Below are 21,724 nucleotides of genomic sequence, written 5' to 3' on the forward strand. Positions count from 1 at the left end.
TGCATGAAAGTGGCTTTTTTTCCCAGCGAGGCTGAGGCAGGAGTGTTTCCAGGAATTATCTGCTGAGGGACTAGGGAAGAGGGACAGGGAATGGAAGGAAGGAAGCCAAGCTAAGTGCTGCGGGGAGCTCTGGGGACAATGTACCTCACACCTCGGGTAAAGAGTTGGAATTTTTCTATCCCCTTGCATGGCAGCCCATGGTTCAGGGCACTCCCCGCCTGCCCTCGGTGCTAGCAGGCAAAGCAGCTTCCAGCAGCCTGGGGCGGGTCTCTGATAAAGAGCCACAGGGGCTAACTGCAGGGAGTGAGAAGCATCCAAGGAGCCTGGAGTTGTGTGTATGCGAACTGTAAAGAGATCGTAGGGCCTGTGGGTAAAGCACCGGCTCCAGAAATGAAATAAAAATTTGTGAAAGAACTGGGTGGGCCAACACCGTTCTGAACAAACCTAGCTGAGCCACGGGCTGAATGCAATCATCTGTGGGAGGAACTGGGGAGGACTGTGGGCTGCAGTTCGGAAAAAGGCAGGTGACCATCTGACCGTGCAAGCACTTCTGTCTCAGTTTGCCACCACCCAACTATGCCTTGGGGCCGCAGCGGCAGGCAGGCTGACCTGCAGGAGCCCACGTGGGGGTAGTTGTGCTCTGTGAGGCCACCCACCTTGGGGTCCGGAGCGGGCTGGAGCCTGGGGGAGCTTCATGCAGAGGTGCGTTTCTTGCCACGGCTCACTGCCAGTCTTCTGGTCCCCAGGATTCCTCTACTTGGTTGGTTGGACGGAAGTTCCTGTGCTCGGGGCATGAAGCCCTCACCCCACCCCAGGGGCAGCCTGGGCCCCCCCAGTAGCACACACGGCCGATGGTCAGGGTGCTGGCAGATTGAGGTCAGGGGTATCACAAAGGCCTGTGCTGCAGAAGTGCCCACACCAGCGTGGCAGCATCACTCCGTGGTGGAAATTCTCTTTGTCTAGGAGAACTGGCGGTATTCCTGCTGACAGAAGAGGGGCTGTGACTTGCCCAAGGTCACATGGGCAGCCAGGCCTCTGGAGGGGCTGGAACAGAGCCCAGTTAGCTCTCTGGACTCGTAGCAATGAGGGGTCCCTGCCTGGGGCAGTGGAAGGTCCGGGGGCTTGAGCTAGGATTATGCATGAGAGACCCGAATTAAAATCCTGGCTCCACACTGCCTGGCTCCATGACCTTGGGGTCACCTTGCTTCCCTGAGCCTTAGTCTCTTATCCGCAGAGTGGGTTTCATCCTCACTCGATTGTTGTGAGACGATGTTTATAAGACACGTAGCAGGGAGCCTGGTGGATGGTTCGGGAAAGGTCCCTCCCCGCCCATTTGTTTGTGTAACCCTCTATGTCTCTGTGGGTGGGTGAGGGGTGTTACTTTTCTCAAATAGTTTTTTTTTCCCTTAGAGATTTATTTATTTATTTATTTATTTGGGAGAGAGAGAGAGAGCGCGCGCGCACGAGTGGGAGGGGGAGAGGGAGAGGGAAGGAGAATCTCCAGCAGCAGACCCCACCCTGAGTGCAGAGCCTGATGCCAGGATCAATCTAACGACCCTGAGATCACAACCTGAGCGGAAACCAAGAGTCGGATGCTTAACGGGCTGCGCCACCCAGGAGCCCCTCGAATATTTTTTACCCTTTATTTTGCTGGCTCCTCACACCTAGCCAGCAAGGTAAAGCAGGGGGGACTGATTCTTCCTGTTTGTCCTGAGGAACAGGGTCAGAAGCTCCAGGTGGCCCAGGGGTAGGATGTTGGAACTGGGCCTCCTGACTCTGGGTTCCTGCATTCTTAGGTGGCCTGAAAGCAGGATGACTTTGATTCTGTTGTCTGTTCCTCTGTTAGCATCGCCTCCCAGCTGAGGTTGGGAAGACAGGCAGCCGAGCAGGTGGAGGGGTAGGGTGGGGTGTTCTGTGTGATGGGTTGAGTTTGAGCTACCTACAGGACATCTAGACACAGAGAGCTGTTGGCCTGGGGATCTGAGCTCAGACCTGATTGGGGAGAGGGTTAGGGTGGGGGCAGGAAGGATGCAGGCAGATTTCCTGGAACTCCCTGACAGGCTTGTCTTTTGGTTTCGGTCCCAAGTACAAATACCACAGCCTCTAGAGACCTCCAGGCAGACTTCTGGACCATGATGGCTTCCTCAGTCCCCAAGACCCCCTCCAGCCTTCTGTGTGTCTTGAACTTGCAGCTAGACTATCATTAAAAGCAGAAAAGTAGCCTCTCTTTCCCTTCTCTGGCACTGGCTCAAGTCTCCAGGCCCCGGCCCCCTGGGAACCATCCTTGCTGCTTCCTGACGCCTGGGCCCTGGAGGCCATACTATTTGGGGGAGAGCTGACAGAATTGCCCATGGCTGGGCAGAGTGAGTCCTGGAAGAGAAACTAAGTACTTCTTTCACTTCCCTGCACCAGACATCTGGGAGCTTGGTCCAGGGCTTTGGTCCCAACTGCCTCTCTGGCAGACCCCACCCTGGCCACCCTCTGGGCTATCCAGAACTGCCCAGGCAGGCTCTTGCCCCAGACCATTCCCTGGGATAGACAGAGATCCCAGGAGGCCTCAGTCTGGGCTCTGAACTGGACATGGGTACTGAGCGTCCTGGGCAGGGAGGGAGATCCCAGGAGGCCAAACAGATGACTCCCCACCCCCTCTACACACACCCTTCTCCAGCCTACCAGCTGGGGAGGAAATTGCTTTAAGCTGGCTTCTGTGGGCACACCGCCCAGCCAAGGGCTTCCGCTGCACCTCTGGGATGGGATTGGGCTCCCCCAGCTGGCCCCAGGAACCCCGTCTGCACATCCTCTACAGCCTGCCCTGGCCCTGGACCTTCTCACCTCAGCTTAGCCTGGAGGCAATAGCAGGGACACCCAGAGGCCCCAGGTCTACATGAGACCTGGGAAAGGAGATATTCAGTAGAGAAAACCCTGCTCTCTTTCCTCCTATAACTCCCTATGTGAGTCCCTTTCCTTTGGGGGGCCTCAGTTTCCCCAAATGTCAGGTGTGCCCTGATGTTCTAGGGGGTTGGGAATTGGTCCCCACTCCAGCCTCCCCTGGCAAGGATGACATGAGCTGACCCTGAGGACACTGTTGTGGCCCTGGGTGGGGGCTAGAATGTCAGCCCCCCTGTGAAGAGGAAACAGCTTGACCGAGGCCCCTGGCTTCAGCTGCCTCACCCAGCCCAGCCCAGCCCAGCACCCTGTCAGAGAGTCCTCAAGTGCTATTAGCAGGTCTTGGGAGTCAGGGGAGGTGGAGGATCTCGGCAGGCAAAGGCCACCCTCTCAGAGGACGCCAGCCTCTGCCTCCAACCAACCCGGGCGATCTAGGTCAATGTTCTCCTCCCCAGCCAAGCCTCTTCCCTCCCTCTGAGGTGTGAGCTTGTTACAGGCACGGAGGCTATTGTTAGAAACCATGGTCCATCCATCCCCCCCCAACCCCGGATGTTCCCCTGCAGGCCCAGCACCCCAGTGACCCATCCCAGCATCCTCTTTCCCTCAGCGGACAGGAGCCGTGGGAGGAAGGCTGGAGGCAGGAGGCTGGGCCGCGGCCGAGCCTCCTGATGAGTCTCCTCCCCCACGGACCTTGATTTTTCTTTGTCTCTCTCAGAATCCAGGAGTGGTCCTAGGGGTAGGGGTCGGCGCTCTCTCCAGGCCCCAGGAAGGGACCCAGTATGACCCTCCATTTGGCTACCTCCAGGAAGTCTCCAGGACACACACGCACCATCCATCCTCTCAGGCCTCGGATTGCTGACCCCAGTGTGGTCACTGGGTCCTGAGATACAGGGAGAAATTGTTCCTTTTCCCTGAGGAGAAAATGAGTCACCCTGGGAGGGAATTCAACCCAGCCCCAAGATGAGGCCTTGGCAGAAACTCCAATTTCTGGTCTTGCCCCAGGACTGAGAAACCAACTCTTTGTTTGAAGGCTGGGGAAGAGAGGGAAGGAAAGGAACAAACATGCATTGAGCACCTACTGTATACCAGCTGTGGACATCATCTCTCCTGATCCCCAAGACAGCCCTGGGAGCTGGCAGTTATTGACCCATTACACAGATAAGGACCTATTACTCAGAGCAGAGAAGGCGCTTGGCCCAGGTGGAAGACATGTCGCTCTGTCTCCGCATTGTGGTGGGAACACTACGGTGCCTCCCCCGAGGGCCCCATGGGGCACAGAGAGTGAGCCGTCCAGGCTATCCGCCCAGCGAGCCTTGCAGGGCCTGGAAATGAAGGTACTCAACCCCCACAGTCACAGTCAGAAACAACATCATAAAAGGGGGTTTTAATGAAGTATAAAGAGCAAGATAAATATTTGTGCAATGCAGCTGACTTGCGGGTGGCCTGCGGCCCCAGCCCACAGCGGGGACACACAAGGATTTAGCCGCCTCTCCCGGCAACGGCCAGCCTCACTCTCAGCATCCACACCTGGGTGCCGTTGTGTTGGGCCTGGGGCGCGTGTGCCCACCGCCCGGGGTACCCTCCTCACCTAAATGGGTGTCTCTGCCCCTGCCACCAACTCTTGGCAGGAAGTTCAGGTTTTGCCATGTTGGGCCTTTGAGAGCCAGCCACAGTACCGTCCCGAGCCCCCAAAACTCCCACCCTCCCAACCCTCCCCACCTCCACCGGGCCCCCTTCCAACAACCGCCTGCTTCGTTAGCCCAGCGCCTAGCTCCCCCTGACTACCCCGCAGCTCTGCAGGACATGTGAGTCTGTGCCCACCTCCAGGAAAAGGCACCTTTTCCTTCCCACGCAGGCAGAGACGGAGTTCTCGTTGGCTGCACCTGCCCAGAGGGGGGGGGTTCCAAATGCCACCCCGTACACTCGTGGCGGCTCTGACCCCCTCTTCCCCATCCCGGTCACCGTCACCTTGCCCTTTACCTCTGTCAGGAAGCACTCCTCAGTTCCTGAGAGCATACCACGTGCTCTGCCCCAGTCATTGCTGAGGTCACGATAAAGGCAAAACTAGGCAAGGACGATCCTGGAGGAAGATGAGCTCCGAAGGCACCAGAAACATAGGTCATACCCAAAGAAAAGCAGGTATTGCATAAAAATAAACCAGTCCGGATAGCTCTGTCTCAAACGCCCAGAGGGATTCATGCCTGGGGCAGACTCTGTGAGCTGCACCAGGCAGGGGACACTTTCTCAAAGGGGTCCCAGGCTACCTGAAGCTCCGGTTCTGTAAGATACACTGCATTCTACAGATGCCTCATAGGACTCTCTCCCACAGACCCTGCAAGTACGGCCCCGCTTGGGCCGTTGGAATAGAATACCACATACCTGGGGGCTTCGACGAACATTTATTTCTCACAGTTCTGGAGGCTGAAAGGACAAATCAGGGTGCCAGCATGGTCACCTTCTGTCTGAGGCCCCGTCCGCATTTGTGGATTGCCACCTGCCTGCTGTGGCCTCACACAGCCGAGAGCTCCTCCTTCTCGTGTCTCTTCTTCTAAGGGCATAGACCCCATTCATGGGGCTCCACCCCCCATGACCTCATCAACTCCTGAAGGCCCAACTCCTAATGCCATTACAGTGGGGGTTCAGGCTTCAACATATGAACTTTGGGGGACACAAACATCCAGTCTAGGAAACCAAGGAGCTTTGTAATAAAGACCCTACCCATGCTGTGTTCGGGGCCCAGAGGACCTTCTTAGCCAGTTTAATTTTCCAGAAACCTTGAGAAATGGGGGGCAGATATCTAGCTCATCTTAGATGATGGGAGGCTGAGATGTGGCAGGACGTGAGGGCAGGTGCCGGCCATCTCTGAGACTGGATGGTTCCGCGTCACTTGCCTTTCCCATCCTGTTGAGTCTGGGGAGCTGGTGGCATCCTGGTCATCTTGGACTCTGAAAGGCTAGTGATTTGCCCAAGGTCATAGAGCTATTGCGTTCACCTAAGCAGTGAAGAGCCCAAAGTGAGATCTCCCCTCAGAGCCGCAGCTGGGGTGCTGGTGCTTGGGAGCTGCTGGGGATGGGGAGAGGCTGAGGAGCTTCCCAGGCTCAGGGTCCAGGCCCCACAGCAAGGCCAGCAGTGGACAGATGGCCAGAGTCACCACTGCACACTCAGGCATGCCTTGGCTCCTAGACACGGGTCCCAGACCCATCCTGCCCTGGCCAGTGTCTCGTGCCCCACGCCCGCCCCTGACATTGACATTGACACAGCAGCTCGGTGGGGAGCGATGTGCTGACAGCCTGGGGCTTACTGAGGTGAGATGCTGGCGAGTTCCGGCCGCGCCTGTGTCCCTTTGCCGTGTGAATTCAGCCACATCGGGTTTGAGTTGTTCCATCTACAAAATAACTCCTGGAAACCATCATTCCCACACTGGGCCAGTCTGATAATCTGCTGGCAGCCCTGAGCTCAGACGTGCCTCTCCCACTGCCACCATGACGGAGGCCAGTCCCTTTCCTTCTCCAAGCCTTGGTATAAAATGGATTAATAATATTTTCAGCAAAGGGTTGTTGTGAGGTTAAATGAGATGATGGCTGTGGGCCCACATGCCCCCACTCTGACACCAGGGCCACAGGGGTGATGGACCGCCACCCTCCCTGAACCTTTCCAGGGTCCACTTCATCCTGAGAAGTCTCCATCATCTTTTGGCTGGAACATCCAGAGTTGTGCTAAGGCGGGTGCAGGTGGGCACAACCCTGGATGCGCCCGACAAGCAGTATTCATGTTGGGCTTTTCCAAACCTTGCCCCAAACTATGCCCACACTTCAGAAGGGGAAACTGAAGTCACTACTATCACAATGACCTGCCCCCAGCCACCAAGCTCTACCCCATCCTGCCCCCAGAGTCTCCTAGGCCGGGGCAAGACCAGAGTCCAGAAACCTCTCTCTGACCTCCTTCCAGATCCCTTTCCCCTCACTGCCCCGTCAGTATGGGGATCCCCGTTAATACCAGACCAAGCAGCAGCTCTGGGGGGGGCAGGGCAGGGATGCTGGGATGTGCCCCCCTGGCCCTGCCCCACCAGGCTTCATTAAGCCTCTCCTAGGAGCCATAGGAGTGGAGGTGCAAGCTGGTGCTGGGCTGCGGTTGCAGGCTCTGGGCTTTATTAAGCGATACGGGAGAGCATGACTACTAATACATATGACCGAATCATAAAGATTAATTATTAACAACAACCCATCAATGAGTAATGGTTCGCAATTTGTGGAATACTTCTATAGTACCGAGCGCTTTATATGTATAATTTAATACCCCTGACAGTCCACTCGGGTAAGAATTTTCATTGCCATTTTCCAGATGAGGAAATATAATCAGAGAGGTTAAGGGGCTTGCTCAAGGTTGCACAGCTGGGAATTGGTTAGAAGTGGGTCTGGGATCAAGGTCTGTGTGATCGGGGAGCCCGTGTGTCCATGCTGCTTCCGCTTCAGTTCTGTGGCTGCCCTGAGCAGAACCTTTCTCCTCACCCCCCCAACCCCCCTGCCGCTGCCCAGCCACTGGTAGGTCCTCCGCCTAAAGCAGCAGGTCTGGGGAAACACAATGGCCCTGGTGTGACGACAGACTGTGGTCCCCTGAGGAGCCTCCTGCTGGCCGGCTCTTCTCCCTGTGGTCTTCATGGCCTAGAGACAGCTTCTCTGCCCACTCTGGGGCTGCGGGGGGCTCCAGGGGCCCTCCCTTCAGATATCTGGCCTGCAGGGCTGAACTTCCTCCCCCATCTGCCCAAATCCCAGGAGCCGTCCCCCCTGTCCCCCAGCCTGCTTCTTCCAGGCCACCTTTCTGCCACCTGCCACCCTTGACCCTGCACACACCTGCACCTGCACCAGGCCAGCTGCTCCGCCAAGTCCACATATGGCGGTGCCCAGCAGCAGCGGCAGGGGCAGGCAGAGTGGGGCCACCCCTTCCTGGCCGGCCACCCATCTTAACGTTTCTTTCCGTCTGCCTCCAGATCTTCCACATGACCTACGACCTGGCGAGCGCCGTGGTGCGCATAGTGAACCTCATTGGCATGATGCTTCTGCTCTGCCACTGGGATGGCTGCCTGCAGTTCCTGGTGCCCATGCTGCAGGACTTCCCCGACGACTGCTGGGTGTCCATCAACAACATGGTGGTGAGTGCTCGGCAAGAGTGGGGCGGGTGCTGCCTGGGCAGGCAGAGTCGCTCCACAGCCCGGGACTCCCAAGCCCCAGCACGTGGGGTCCTGGGCTGCCCCCTTGGTGCCCACGGGCACATGACTCCAGCTGATATAGGTCCGTCCCAGGGCCCTCAGCTGTGCCCTGCTCACTCCCCGGCCTTCTTCTGGCCTCCCGTGCCGTCAGGAGCCCTGGTGACTTCACCCAAGGGGACGGAGACCTGGCCATTCTCAGACCGTATTAAGTGTGGCCAAGCTGGGCTGGGGGCTCCTCCTGCCCTTCTCCCTCGGTTCCCCAGAGGCAGACCAACCCAAAAAGCTGAGCCGGAGGAAAGCGAAGCCTGTGAGGAGCACTGTGGACGGCGCCTAGGCCTGGGCTAGCCCCCTTCTGCTGAGCTGGGCTGTCCTCTACCTGCTCCTTTCCCTGCCCCCAGCCCCACCTCTCAGACACACACTGCTCTGCAGGGTGAGGACCACCTCCCTACCACCAGCCCTGGGACGGGGAGAGGGAGATGGAATGGGGGCTGGGAAGCCATAACGCAGACCCCACCCCCCATCGCCTCCCAAAGATAGAGTGGGCACTGGGCTGGGTGAGGACCCCCTAGACCCGTGAACTTTTCTCTGGGTCTAGTGACCATCCCTCCTTCTCCCGCCCACTCTATCTGGTTGGGTCTGCACGGTTGGGTCTGGTGGCAAATCCCCAGAGCCCCAGGGGAGGAGAAACCAGCTTTGAAAGAGGTGAAAGAGACCCTGAGGCATCTTCCAGCATCAAATAGGCCTTTACAAAACAGCCTTTTGATGAGCTTAGTGTAAATGAATCGGCCATATGGATTGAATTTCCTAGTCCCCAGAGGCTCAGTGGTAAGGCCAGAAGCCCTGACTAGAGGCAGCTGGGGGCCACCCCAGGTCCCCAGGCCTGGATCCGAGGCCAGCACCCCGGGATCAGCCCCGCTGACCTCCCAACCTGGTCTGCACCGAGAGCCACCAGACCCACTCAGCTTTGTCTGGGACCATCTGAGTGACCTTGAACGTGGCTGGCAGCTGCTGAGCCTTTCTCCAGGTGCCAGGAACGGCCTGCTGACCATGGAAGGGTCTGGGGCTCTGGGCACCGGTTCTGCTGGCCCTGCGTGTCATTGCTTCACATGTCCCCTGTATGAATAGGGAGACAGTGGGGAGGTGGCAGATGCTGGGGTTCATCTGGCAGCTTCCTCTTCAGGGACAGTTTCCTCTGTGTGAGGGTGACAGGCCCACACACGCACTAAATTCAGGAGATGGCCCTTCTGCGCCCAGCGTTCCCACACAGAGACTTCCTTGAGACACTGACTGGCTTTGGAGACAAAAATAGCCAGGAGCCTCACTCACTCCCTTCCTCCCTCCTCCTGCCCCCAAGCAGTGTCTGTTCCAGACAGCCCAGTTCCTGGTGGGGGTGGCCTAGGGGGCCCTCAGCCCTGGACCCATTCCGGCAGGGCTCACCCAGGAGGCGAGTTAGCTCCGCAGTGCTTAGACTTTGCTCACCCAAAATGAGGACAGTGTTTTTGGCTCGGTCTGCCGGAGCCTGTCCCCCCAGGGGAAGCATATCTGGTTTTATAATTGAGGTCAGTGGGGAAATGGGCTTCACTTGGCAGTAGTTTGCAGGGGTGGGGTGGGGGGAGGGGATAGAGCTATTTCAGCAAGTGGAGGACAGCAGGGTGGCTCAGCCTGGAGACTTTGGCTGCTTAGGGGGGCTCTAGGCAGCCCTATGGGGACTGAGAAGTCAGAGGGGGTGAGGTTGGCTCCCCTCCTTTTGCTGGGGACTGATCCCTGACCCCCCCAGAGCAAGAGAAAGGCCCGAGTCAGGGATTCAGTGTCACCGCAGGTCACCAGCGTGGGCCTCCTGCACCTCACCCGAGGCCATCAGCCAGCAGCAAGGTTGGAAGGCCTCCCTGGGCTCAGCCACTGGGGAAGGATTAGGCTGAGGGGTGGGAGGCGGCAGGGGCCTTTCTAGCAGCTAGTGAGAGTGGCGGCCATTCACAGCACCCCCTCTCACCTGTCCGCAGAATAACTCCTGGGGAAAGCAGTACTCGTACGCACTCTTCAAGGCCATGAGCCACATGCTGTGCATCGGGTATGGACGGCAGGCGCCCGTGGGCATGTCGGACGTCTGGCTCACCATGCTCAGTATGATTGTGGGCGCTACCTGCTATGCCATGTTCATCGGCCATGCCACGGCCCTCATCCAGTCCCTGGACTCCTCCCGGCGCCAGTACCAGGAAAAGGTAGGGCAGAAACCTGGGGTCCCTCTTGGGTCGGCTCAGGGGACCCTGACCTGCGGTCCCCAGGGAGCACAGGCTGGCAGCCGGGGTAGGTCCCCACCAGACCCCTGACGTGCTCTGCCTTCTACATCCTCTGGCCTCAGCAGCTCGCCTCTTTCTCATGGGCAAGTTCCTGAAACAAACAAAACTGCATATTGTTTATGACTGCTGAATCCGTGGCTCGGCCCATGGAATTGAAGTTCACCAGTGCCCTCTGCATTACTAAAGCCAATGGTTCCCTTTGGTTCCCCCCCACCACCCGCTGGGCATCTCAGTGGTATTTGACAGTTATCACTCCCTTCTTGGCTTGGCCCTTGGTTTCTGTAACAGCACACTCTCGGCTTTCCCCTCTGGCTGGTCCTTCTAGCTCTCCCTGTGCAGTGGGGCCCAAGTGATCTACCCAGCTGTCCATGGAGTGTGGGTATGTTACTTCCCACCTCTGTGGCCCATTTGCTTATCTGTAAGATGGAGACAGCAAGGAGAAGGGGTCATATCATGGGGTTTATGAGGAGGGAGTGCTGTTTGCCAACCGCTAAGACTGTGTGAGCATGGCGTAGGCTATTCGATATTTATTGGCTAAATGGGCTCCATCTGGCACCTTCCACTCCATACTCTGCATGGCAGATAGATCAGGCACCTAAAAAATGTAAAGTTGATCATATCATCCTGCTTAAAACTCATCAGAATCTTCTTGTTACTTGTAGATGCAGAGGAACCCTGCAGTGGGGTTCCTCAGCCTGGCATTTAAGGGGCATAATCTGGCCCCTGCCCTTCTCATGCCCAGATCATGCCATGGGCCCTACAGCCCTCTATTCGAGCCTCGCCAGGCTCCTCCTTGCATGTGCCCTCCTGCCACAGGGCCTTGGCACGGACACTAGCCTGGAACGCTCCTCGCTCCTTTTCACCCGACCACTTCTCCACCTCTCAGCCTGCACTTCCCCTTGGTGAGCTTTCTGTGACCCCATCAGCCCCACCCATCATGTGAACCCCTGGTGCCCTCTAATTCCCCTTCACCACACTTGGGACTCCTGCCATATTTGATTACTCTGTGCAGTCTGTTGTTCAGTGTCTATGTCCTGCCTGTCCAGGTGGTGGCTCCGTGAGGGCAGGACCCAGGTCTGTCCCTCCCTATTGAATTGCCGGTGTCATGTCCGGCACTTAGCAGGGCTTAGTGTGTATTGATTAACTGGCTGCCTGCCTGCCCCATGTGCTGTCCCTTGCTGGGGTGACCGAGACATGGAGGCCCAGGTCCCATCCTGCCAGAAGGAAAGTTCAGGAGTCTGCAGAGCCAGCCCAGGGTGGGAGGGGCAGTTTGGGGAGGCAGAGAAAGAAGGTAGGCGAGAATTCTAGGCTAGCCACATGATGAGCATGATGGGTGGGAAAGAAATCAGCCTGATTTGAACAAAGGGTTCTGGGTTAGGAATGAGGGGGCTGGAAAGGGGAAGGAGAGGAGGAGTCAGGTTATAAAGACCAGGGTTTAGTCCAGGGCCAGGGGAAGGATCAATGTGGGCCTGCGTCAGGGCCCAGCCTGTGACCAGGTCAGGACTCCATGTGAAACCAGGATCAGGGCTTGGTGTGGGACCGGGATGGGGGCTCAGTCGGGACTCTAGTTTAGAAAAAGCACCAAGGTTCATTCGAGGGCAGAGTCAAGCTGCTTGTGACTTTCCATTTGGGAGTTGTCTTTATTTGGTTCTTTAGCTAATGGCTCTCCAATATGATTCACTCATAAATCTCTCTGAAATGTATTACCTCCCTTTGGTCCCCACTTCTCGCTCTCGCCTAGATCACTTTAGCCAGCTTCCAACTCCCGCCCCGTCTCCAGACCCTGCCTCCCCACCACTATGGATGTTCCAGGCATGGGGAATTCTCTAAAACACAGCTTTAGCTGTTCTGCCCCTGTTCCCATACACCGCAGGGAAGTCCCTGTCTCCTGGGGCTGGGCACAACCTCGAGCAGACAGAGCCAGCTTGGCTGGAAGAATGCATGGAAACTTCATCTCCCAGGCCTCGGTTGCCTGCTGGCATCTGTCTGCAGCCATACTGTGTCCCCGCCTATTGGGAGCCCCAATGTGTGAAAACATGCTCCCCTCTTCTGCTTGTTCCTGGGGTATAGGAATTTCCCTTGCATCTCAGTGTGGGAAAACTCTGCTCTTGCCTACTATTTCTGCCTAACATGCCCCTGTGGACCCCCACTCCGCACCCGCAGTCCCAGGATGCTGGAGCAGACCCCACAACTTCACCCTGGGTAGATGGGAGCATTTCATATTTGCTTGAGCCCTGGGCATTTCAGGTCTCAAAGCTCTTATCCCCAATCTCTGCTTAAGGAACTTGTTCTACCCTGGCCATCCCCATGGGCTAGAGTCACTCTTCCACAAAATGCCTTGGAGCCAGCCAGGGGCCATGTTTAGATACACAGCGTATGACCATCAGGCATCCTGACTTCAGCCTCTGGGTCCCACTAACCCACTGTGGCCCAACCCTGCTGCCCAGCCAGTGTGATCACTGGTAGCAAAGAGTTCCTCCAGGACCCGTGAGCTTTCTCTTGTACACAGTGTGACATAGGAAAGAGCCAGGGGCAGAGGAAACTTGAGGGACTCTGGTCGGTTGGCCTGGAATGGGGCTTTGGATAGCCCCTATTGTCCCCAGCCACCTCCAGAGAGCCCTGGGCACACTGATGGAGCCCCTCCCCCGCCCCAGGCAGCTGGGAGTCAGGACCATGGTTTGGGGCACACCCCCACTGAGGATCTCAGCGTTGAGGAGCCAGGCTGGGCCAAGGAGGCCCACAGGGTCCGTGCCAGCTCTGGTCAGCAGCAGGGCCGAGGCCCTGAGGAGGTGACGCCCTCTCCCTCTCTCCTTCTCCCCCGACTCAGTACAAGCAGGTGGAGCAGTACATGTCCTTCCATAAGCTCCCACCGGACACGCGGCAGCGCATCCACGACTACTATGAGCACCGCTACCAGGGCAAGATGTTCGATGAAGAGAGCATCCTGGGCGAGCTGAGTGAGCCGCTGAGGGAGGTACGCGTTGGGGGGGGGGGTGCGGGGGCTGGCGACCAGGAGGGGAGCTTCCCTCCTGCAGGGCGGCTCCCTCATCTTCTCCACCCTGTCTGGGGATTAGGAGATCATCAACTTCAACTGCCGGAAGCTGGTGGCCTCCATGCCGCTGTTCGCCAACGCGGACCCCAACTTTGTGACCTCCATGCTGACCAAGCTGCGCTTTGAGGTCTTCCAGCCTGGGGACTACATCATCCGTGAGGGCACCATCGGCAAGAAGATGTACTTCATCCAGCATGGCGTGGTCAGTGTGCTCACAAAGGGCAACAAGGAGACCAAGCTGGCAGATGGCTCCTACTTTGGAGGTGAGGTGGCCGGCGGAGCCCTAGGGGGCAGGGGAATGGGCTAGAGAGATACTGAGGACGATGTTTGGGGCTCTTCTGGCCCCTGCCTGAAGGTGAGGGCCTGTGGCCCTGGGCGGGGGGGTGGGGGGCGGAGCTGCGGCCCTGGAAGAGCCTGGCACCCACTTGGGGGCATCTTGTATGGTCACCCCTGGGGATGGGGCCTTGTTACCGTCAGGCGTCCCTACCAGACAGTGGGAACCCAGGTCAGGGGCGAGCAGGAGGCCCCTTCGAGCACCCCCTCCCCACTCCCGCTGTCCTGGCAGAGATCTGCTTGCTGACTCGGGGTCGGCGCACGGCCAGCGTGAGGGCCGACACATACTGCCGCCTCTACTCGCTGAGTGTGGACAACTTCAATGAGGTGCTGGAGGAGTACCCCATGATGCGGCGGGCCTTCGAGACAGTGGCGCTGGACCGCCTGGACCGCATCGGTGAGGGGACCGGGCCGGGCGGCGGCTGGGAGGGGAACCCCCTCGCCCACCCCCTGGCCTCCCGCTCTGGCCTGAGCCCCTGCTCTCGTTCCGTGCACGGCCCAGGCAAGAAGAACTCCATCCTCCTCCACAAAGTCCAGCACGACCTCAACTCAGGCGTCTTCAACTACCAGGAGAACGAGATCATCCAGCAGATCGTGCAGCATGACCGCGAGATGGCTCACTGTGCTCACCGCGTCCAGGCCGCCGCCTCGGCCACCCCGACCCCCACGCCGGTCATCTGGACGCCGCTGATCCAGGCGCCGCTGCAAGCCGCCGCGGCCACCACCTCGGTGGCCATCGCGCTCACTCACCACCCCCGCCTGCCCGCTGCCATCTTCCGCCCCCCTCCCGGCCCCGGGCTAGGCGGCCTCGGTGCGGGGCAGACGCCCCGGCACCTGAAGCGGCTGCAGTCCCTGATCCCGTCGGCGCTGGGCTCCGCCTCGCCCGCCAGCAGCCCGTCGCAGGTGGACACGCCGTCTTCCTCCTCCTTCCACATCCAGCAGCTGGCCGGCTTCTCCGCGCCCGCGGGCCTGAGCCCGCTCCTGCCCTCGTCCGGCTCCTCCCCGCCCCCTGGGCTCGGCGGCTCCTCCCCGGCTCCCACGCCCTCGGCCTCCGCAGCCGCCACCGCGGCCACCGGCTTCGGCCACTTCCACAAGGCGCTGGGCGGCTCCCTGTCCTCGTCCGACTCTCCGCTGCTCACGCCGCTGCAGTCCGGAGCCCGATCGCCGCAAGCCAACCAGCCGCCGCCCCCGCTGCCGGGGGCCCGCGGGGGCCTGGGACTCCTGGAGCACTTCCTGCCGCCCCCGCCCTCCTCCCGGTCCCCGTCGGCCAGCCCCGGGCAGCTGGGCCAGCCACCTGGGGAGCTGTCCCCCGGCCTGGCCGCCGGCCAGCCAAGTACGCCAGAGACGCCCCCGCGGCAACCCGAGCGGCCGTCCTTCGTGGCAGGGGCCTCCGGGGGGGCTTCTCCCGTAGCCTTCCCCCCCCGCGGAGGTCTCAGCCCCCCAGGCCACAGCCCCGGCCCCCCAAGAACTTTCCCAAGTGCCCCCCCTCGGGCCTCCGGCTCCCACGGTTCCTTGCTCCTGCCGCCCGCCTCCAGCCCCCCAGCTCCCCAGGTACCCCAGCGCCGCGGCACGCCACCCCTCACCCCGGGCCGCCTCACCCAGGACCTCAAGCTCATCTCAGCCTCCCAGCCGGCCCTGCCCCAGGACGGGGCGCAGACTCTCCGCAGAGCCTCTCCGCACTCCTCGGGGGAGTCCGTGGCGGCCTTCCCGCTCGTCCCCAGGGCCGGCGGCGTTAGCGGGGGCAGCGGGGGCCTCGTTCTCCCGGGGAGGCCCTATGGTGCTGTCCCCGGCCAGCATGTCACTCTGCCTCGGAAGACATCCTCAGGTTCTTTGCCACCCCCTCTCTCTTTGTTTGGGGCAAGAGCCGCCTCTTCTGGGGGGCCCCCTCTGACTGCTGCCCCCCAGAGGGAACCTGGGGCCAGGTCTGAGCCCGTGCGCTCCAAACTGCCGTCCAATCTATGAGTGGGGCCCTTCCTTCCTTCTTCTCTCTTCTTTTTTTCTCCCTTCTTTCTTCCTTCAGGTTTAACTGTGATTAGGAGATATACCAATAACAATAATAATTATCATTAAAAAAAAAAACCCACACCAGAAAAACAAAAGACAGCAGAAAATAACCAGGTATTCTTAGAGCTATAGATTTTTGGTCACTTGCTTTTATAGACTATTTTAATACTCAGCACTAGAGGGAGGGAGGGGGGAGGGAGGGGGGAGGGAGCAGGCAGGGCCCGAAGGCAAAAGCCAGAAGAAGGCAGGTGGGGGTTTCTGGGGCTTGACGGCAGCAGGGGTGACCCACCTTTGGGGTTTCTTAGAGCAGATCTGTTATTGTATCCTATGGCAACAGTCACCACCAGCCCCGTAGCTGTGAACTTGGAGCCCCATTCTGTGGGGGTCATCTTCTTCCCCCACAGGAAGGGGTTGCCCCTGGATATGTTCCTGGGGAGCCTCAGTCATCTGGGTCTTTGAGACAAAATGGGGTCAGGGCCCTGAGAGTCTTGCATTTTTTTTCTACTGCAAACTTAGCAAGATATGTATATGAACATGAACATGTATATGTATATGTATGTAAGATGTGTATATGTATAGCTATGTAGCGCTCTGCAGAGCTGTGTAGATAGCCACTCACATGTGTGCACATTGTAACCCCATGTTGCCAGGACACCCAGGTCACCTTACATTCAGCAACCTGTCCTGGCCCTCAGGCTGGGCACCACAGGGTCTGGGGAAGTGTTCTTTCCAGTCCTCAGGGAAGAGGACCCCAAGACCTCTCAGCAGGCTCCCTTCCTCACCATCTCTGGTCTCAAGTCCAGTCCTAGCTCGATATCTCACCACCTGGAAGCAGAAGACCCCCTCCTTCCCTGTGGGGCTCAAGCACATCCTCTCGCCTCCGTGGCCCTCCATTTTCCTATCTGTATGGTGGGAGGTGAGGGGAACTTCTATTTATTGAGTCTGCTCTGTGCCAAGCACTGGTTTAGCACTTTACACACATTAACCCCTTCAATTTCACAAAGACCATGAGGTTGGTACTTTGATTCTCCCCATTTCACAGGTGAGGAAACTTGAGTTTGAGGCCATTTTTCCAGAATTGCGTAACTAGGAGTGGCAGAGCCAGGAGTGCCAGGAGATTTAAATCCATGACTGCCTGAGGCCAAATCCTAGTTCCCTTCCGGAAGCAACTGTTGAGAGGGACTGAGTGACTCCCCAGGCATGGTGGTATGGAAAGACACCAGATTTTGGAAGCAATGAGACCTGGGTTCAAATCCCAGTCCTGCCACTTCTTAGCTGTATGACCTTGGGCTAGCTATCAGACATGAGTCTGTTCCCTCGCTTGTAAAATGGGAATGATTATGGTACCACTTCACAAGAACCTATGAGGACCAGATGAGAAAAGTAGCAGATGTGAAATGCCCAGCCTCGCGCCTGGCACACACCATAGTAGGTGCTCAATAAATCACATCTCTTCTGTTCCCTCCTCATGTGCCCAGCCCACTGCTCCAACAAGCTATGGTGAGAGCCCAGAGAACCCTGGCTGAGGGCTCCAGGACCTTATGATCTCAGGACACAGGAGGTGGCTGGGCCTCCTGAAGGGCCTCCTGTGGCCAGCCGCGGGCTTGAGCCAGGCCTTGAGAGGTGGGAAGAGTTAGGAGGAAGGAAGGAAGGAAGAGGAAGGAAAGGTAAGAGAAGGGGGGAAGCAAGAAAGGGGAGTGGGGTGGGATGGAGGACACAGGATGGGCCCGAGGTGGATGTGCAGGTGTGGAAAGGGTTTGGGGTGGGGATCCAGAGGTGTTGGAGGGCAGCCGGAGGGGACTGGCCTTGATTCTGAAGGCACCCAGGAGCCAGAAGCAGGTTCAGAATGGGGGCCTATGTGAAAGCAGCTCAGATGCCTCCTGAGGGACACTCCTCTTCTCCAACCAGACCCTGCCAGAGCCAAGGTTAGTGGTCTCCCTCCACCTGCCTATCAGGCTGGAACAGGTTTGGCTGCCAAGACCTGCACAGTGGGGAGGGCTGGTCCCGCCATGTCTATCCAGAACCCCTCTCCATGCTCCAGCCAGAATGAAGTCAAGATCAGATTTGGTCCTGAGTTGTCCTGGAATGTGGGGCAGGTCCATATCTCCATGGAGGGGCCACATGAGAGGGAGGCAGTCATCCAGAACAGAAGGTAGTGAGAGATCTTGGGAACCTGGGGAGAGACAAAGCATCCAGCTGTGGTCTCTGTTGGGCAGAAGAATGCCCCTTGGGCCTAGGGAGTTTTCAGAGCTGGAAGGATTTGAGTGGCAGCCTCCACCTGAGTCTGCCCCCCACCCTACTAAGGAAGGCCATAGGACTTGATCCAAAGCCAGTCTAGTCCTGGAGGGGGTGGGGGAGGGGAGAGGAGCAGGGGTGGAGTGTCCAGGGGCATGAGGCGTGAGGACCATCCCCCTTGCCATCAGGGCCTGGCCTCACCACCCTCTTTTCTGCACACGTGCGTGCGCACGCGCACACACATGCATTTTATAAAAGCTCTGATCCAGCCCAGCCACTCCTCAGAGACTGGGGAAACCAGGTCCAATGAGTGGGCCGACCCATCTCCAAACCCCCACAAGCAATTTTCAAATCTACCACTTTTAAAACAGAAAACGGTAAATGCACCGTGTTGTATATTTTATTTAAATAAAAAAATGCCAGCAGATGCTGTCTTCTTCAGGGGTCAGGGATTGGAGAAGCGAGTAAGGTCAGTAGGGTAGGCTGGAGGGCTCAAGAGCCAGGCTGTGGTGAGTGGGGAGGGCACAGCCCCTAGAGCACATGTGGGCACTTGAGGGGCACAAACCTGTGACCCCAAGAGCAGGGGAGCAAAGATGTGAGGGAGTGTGAGAGGGCTGGCTGTGGGTGCAGGTGTGCTTTGTTTAGGGGCTGGTGACTCATTAAGGAGGAGTGTGAGTGACTGTGTGTGTGTCCTTTGTCAGCTGGTGGACATGTGAGACCCTGACTCAGACCCTGCCCCCACCGGCTGCCAGGAATGGGACTCCTTGGTGCTCCCTGAAGGGGAAGGAGGACAGTCACTGTGCATGTGGACTCCAGTGGGATACTAAGGTGGCATTTCCCACTTAGTATGGGAAATACTAAGATGGGCCCTCAGAGGGTGGCTGGGGGACCAAAGGTGATGGCTGGGGCAGGGCGTCATGGTCAGGATGGAGGGTTTCAGGCCAAGAGTGGGGCACAGCTGCTGGGCCTCTGTGTAGGTTGGGGAATCTGAGGGCACACTGGGGATGGGCGGCTTTGCTGTTGGGAGGTGGGGCACCCAATCCCTGCTGACAGAGAGGGTCCCTGGGTTTGGCCCCCAGGCCCTCCATGAAGCCTTCAGGCAGGTGCCCTTACCCCCTCCCCCACCTCCCCGGTCTGTGGAGGGTGCCCACCCGTCCTGCGCCTTGCTGGATAAGGGAGAGGCAGCCATCTGTGGCTGGAACGGTGAAGTCCCCAGGGCTCCCGGCTCGGAGCGGGGACTGCCTGCCATGTGGCTGCCTGCGGGAGGAGGGGAAGTCCTCAGAAAAGGGCAGGGAACCCGGTCCCCATCACTGATTGCCAAGTGGATGTTGTTTCCATGGGAACCGGCCTCGGAGTCCCGTTGCTAGGAAGGCAGCTCCACAGGCCCAGTGTCCCCATGACAACTGCCCCCTGCGGCCCAGGCAGCGTGGTTCCTCAGGGACCGGTGGTGGGGAGGGCAGAGGTGGCCCGCGGGGCTGGCCTTTGAGGCTAAAGGGAAGCCTTTTCCAACAGTGATGGAGTCCAGCCAAACCTCGAGGGCAGAAGTGCACCTGGGTGGTCCCAATGAAAGTCACCCACACCCACCACCCCTGCCCACCCAGGACAAATCCCCCAGGTACCGGCACCGGGCCTTTCTCCTCCACTGTGGGCTATGGGGGGCATGTGGGCAGGCGACACCGGCACTGTCTTCTCTGCTCCCTGATTCCAAAAGGACACTAAGTAAATACCCACCTTGTGCCAGTCGCTGGGAGCTTCCGCCTTCTCTCCCTCTACCTACACCACCCTGACTAGTCAGAATTCACCTCCGTTACAGTGAGCCAAAGGGCAGGACGCTCAGCAGGGCAAGGAACTTGCCCCCAACCATGCAGCTAGAATATGAAGGGGTCAGGATGCACACCGAGTCCTGGGGACTCCACACCTGCCCCTTTCTGCCGGTGCCACACTAAGGAGCAGTCTGTCTGGGTGCAAGCAAGAAAGCTTGTGTTGTCTGGAAAATTTTAAAAGCAAGAATAAAAATGACGAAAGTCAGTTGCTTTCTCTTATCTGTCATCATCACCACCTACCAGCAATTCTGAACAACATTGGGGATCCAATATTCCCTCCCCACTGTTACGAGCAGCCCCCCACCAGACGTGCCCCTTGCTTGGAAGCCTTGCCAAGGGCTGCCAGCCTGGGGGTGAGGGGGTGCAGGCCCGAAAGCCCCCTTTCCACCTTCACAGCAATAAGCCAGAATGACCTTGGTGAAAAAACGCTGAAAAAGTTTGACAAACCCTCCCTCAACTCTGTTTCTTCCCAGCTGCTGGTGTTCGGCTTCTCAGCCAGACTTGGAGAGCTCTCTCTCAGCTTCCCACCCTCCTGTCCCTTCCTTCCAGTCACTTCTTCCTCCACTGCAATCTGGCTCCTGCTTCCTTGCCTCTGGGGGCCCCAGACCAGGTCATGGGCGGCCCTCCCTGCACCCCGAGGGGCAGCTTTGCTGCCTGCATGGTGGGACCCCGCTGACCCGGCTCGCCGGGGCTGCTGAGACCCCGCTCCTGCCTTTCTGTTCTACCTCTGTGGTCAGCCTCAGCATGAGAGGGCTACTTCTCTGTCCTCAAGGGTGGGTAATTTCAGACCACCCCAGGCCCTCCTCTTCTCACTGTGCATATGCTTCCTGGAGATCTCACCCATGCCCTTGGCCCTCCTGGTTGCCCCCTCTGTTCGGGCCCCCGGGCCCCTGAGCTTCAGCCTGGACCCCTGCTGCTGGGGTCCCCTGGCTCCTCATCCTTCTCTGACCCTTCTCTGAACCACCTCTTACTCTTTCTTGAGTTTGGAGTTTCCAGGGCCCCACAGAGCCACGGGCTCTAGTCCTGCCCTGGGCTCTGCAGATTCCGCTTCTCCAGTTTTCTCTCTCCTGAGGGTAGAAATTTCATACACACAGAAGAAGATATAAATAAACACATAATACATACATAAAATAAGTACATAAATAAGACATTAAAAATATAAGCAGCCATGTACCAGTCACTCAGTTTAAAAAACAGAGCACAAGGAATTCCTTTGAAGGCCTTGGTGCTGGTCCCCAACTGTATCTCTCTCCCTCTCTCCAAGGAAAACCACTCATCTGAACTTTCTCTCCTTCCCTTACTTTTCCTGGTACTTTTATTGCCGAAATAAAATGTCTCTCAACCATATACTCAGTTGCTTACCAAGGTTGGGGGAGGGGTGGGGATTAGAAGTAGCTGTCTTTGCAAGGAGAAGAATTTCATCAATAACACTCAGAATCAACGATTTGGGGATAATTCAAAGCAGACCGAGTTTTAGTTCATTTTCTTGTTTTCCATTTCTTTACAAATGATCTACCTTTTCATTGCCTGCCCGCCTCCACTTTCCTATACCACTAAGTACATTTGTAAAAATCTGAGCTTTGCGTAAGTGGTATCTGCCGTATATGGTCTCCAGCAATTTGCTGGTTTTGTTCAATATTGTAATTTTGAGACCCTGTTGATGCACGGAGCATAGTTAACTCATTTTCACTACTGCATTACATTCCAGTGTATGATATGCCCCCCATTTCCATAGGCATTCTTCTGGAGCTAGCTCTCTTGGTCAGTTCCAGTTCCCGTTATTATAAACACTGCTACTAGAAATGTTCTTGGGGCGCCTGAGTGGTTCAGGTGGTTAAGCGTCTGCCTTCAGCTCAGGTTCATGATCCCAGGGTCCTGGGACGGAGCC

At 57.8% G+C, this 21,724-nt stretch overlaps 1 protein-coding gene across 1 annotated transcript in view; it reads left to right on the forward strand.

The window, feature by feature from the left end:
• Window positions 1-21,693, forward strand: part of HCN4 (hyperpolarization activated cyclic nucleotide gated potassium channel 4) — a 47,844-nt gene extending 26,151 nt beyond the window's left edge. The window contains exons 3-8 of the mRNA XM_045070662.1: window positions 7,874-8,035; window positions 10,093-10,311; window positions 13,217-13,363; window positions 13,464-13,704; window positions 14,007-14,171; window positions 14,277-21,693. Coding sequence (XP_044926597.1) covers window positions 7,874-8,035; window positions 10,093-10,311; window positions 13,217-13,363; window positions 13,464-13,704; window positions 14,007-14,171; window positions 14,277-15,736 — 2,394 coding nt within the window. The 3' untranslated portion in view covers window positions 15,737-21,693. The remainder of the gene's footprint in view (window positions 1-7,873; window positions 8,036-10,092; window positions 10,312-13,216; window positions 13,364-13,463; window positions 13,705-14,006; window positions 14,172-14,276) is intronic.
• Window positions 21,694-21,724: the final 31 nt, after the last annotated feature.

Source organism: Mustela putorius, unplaced genomic scaffold (genome assembly GCF_011764305.1).
Source record: "Mustela putorius furo isolate JIRA1106 unplaced genomic scaffold, ASM1176430v1.1 tig00003972_pilon_pilon_pilon, whole genome shotgun sequence".
NCBI lineage: Eukaryota > Metazoa > Chordata > Mammalia > Carnivora > Mustelidae > Mustela > Mustela putorius.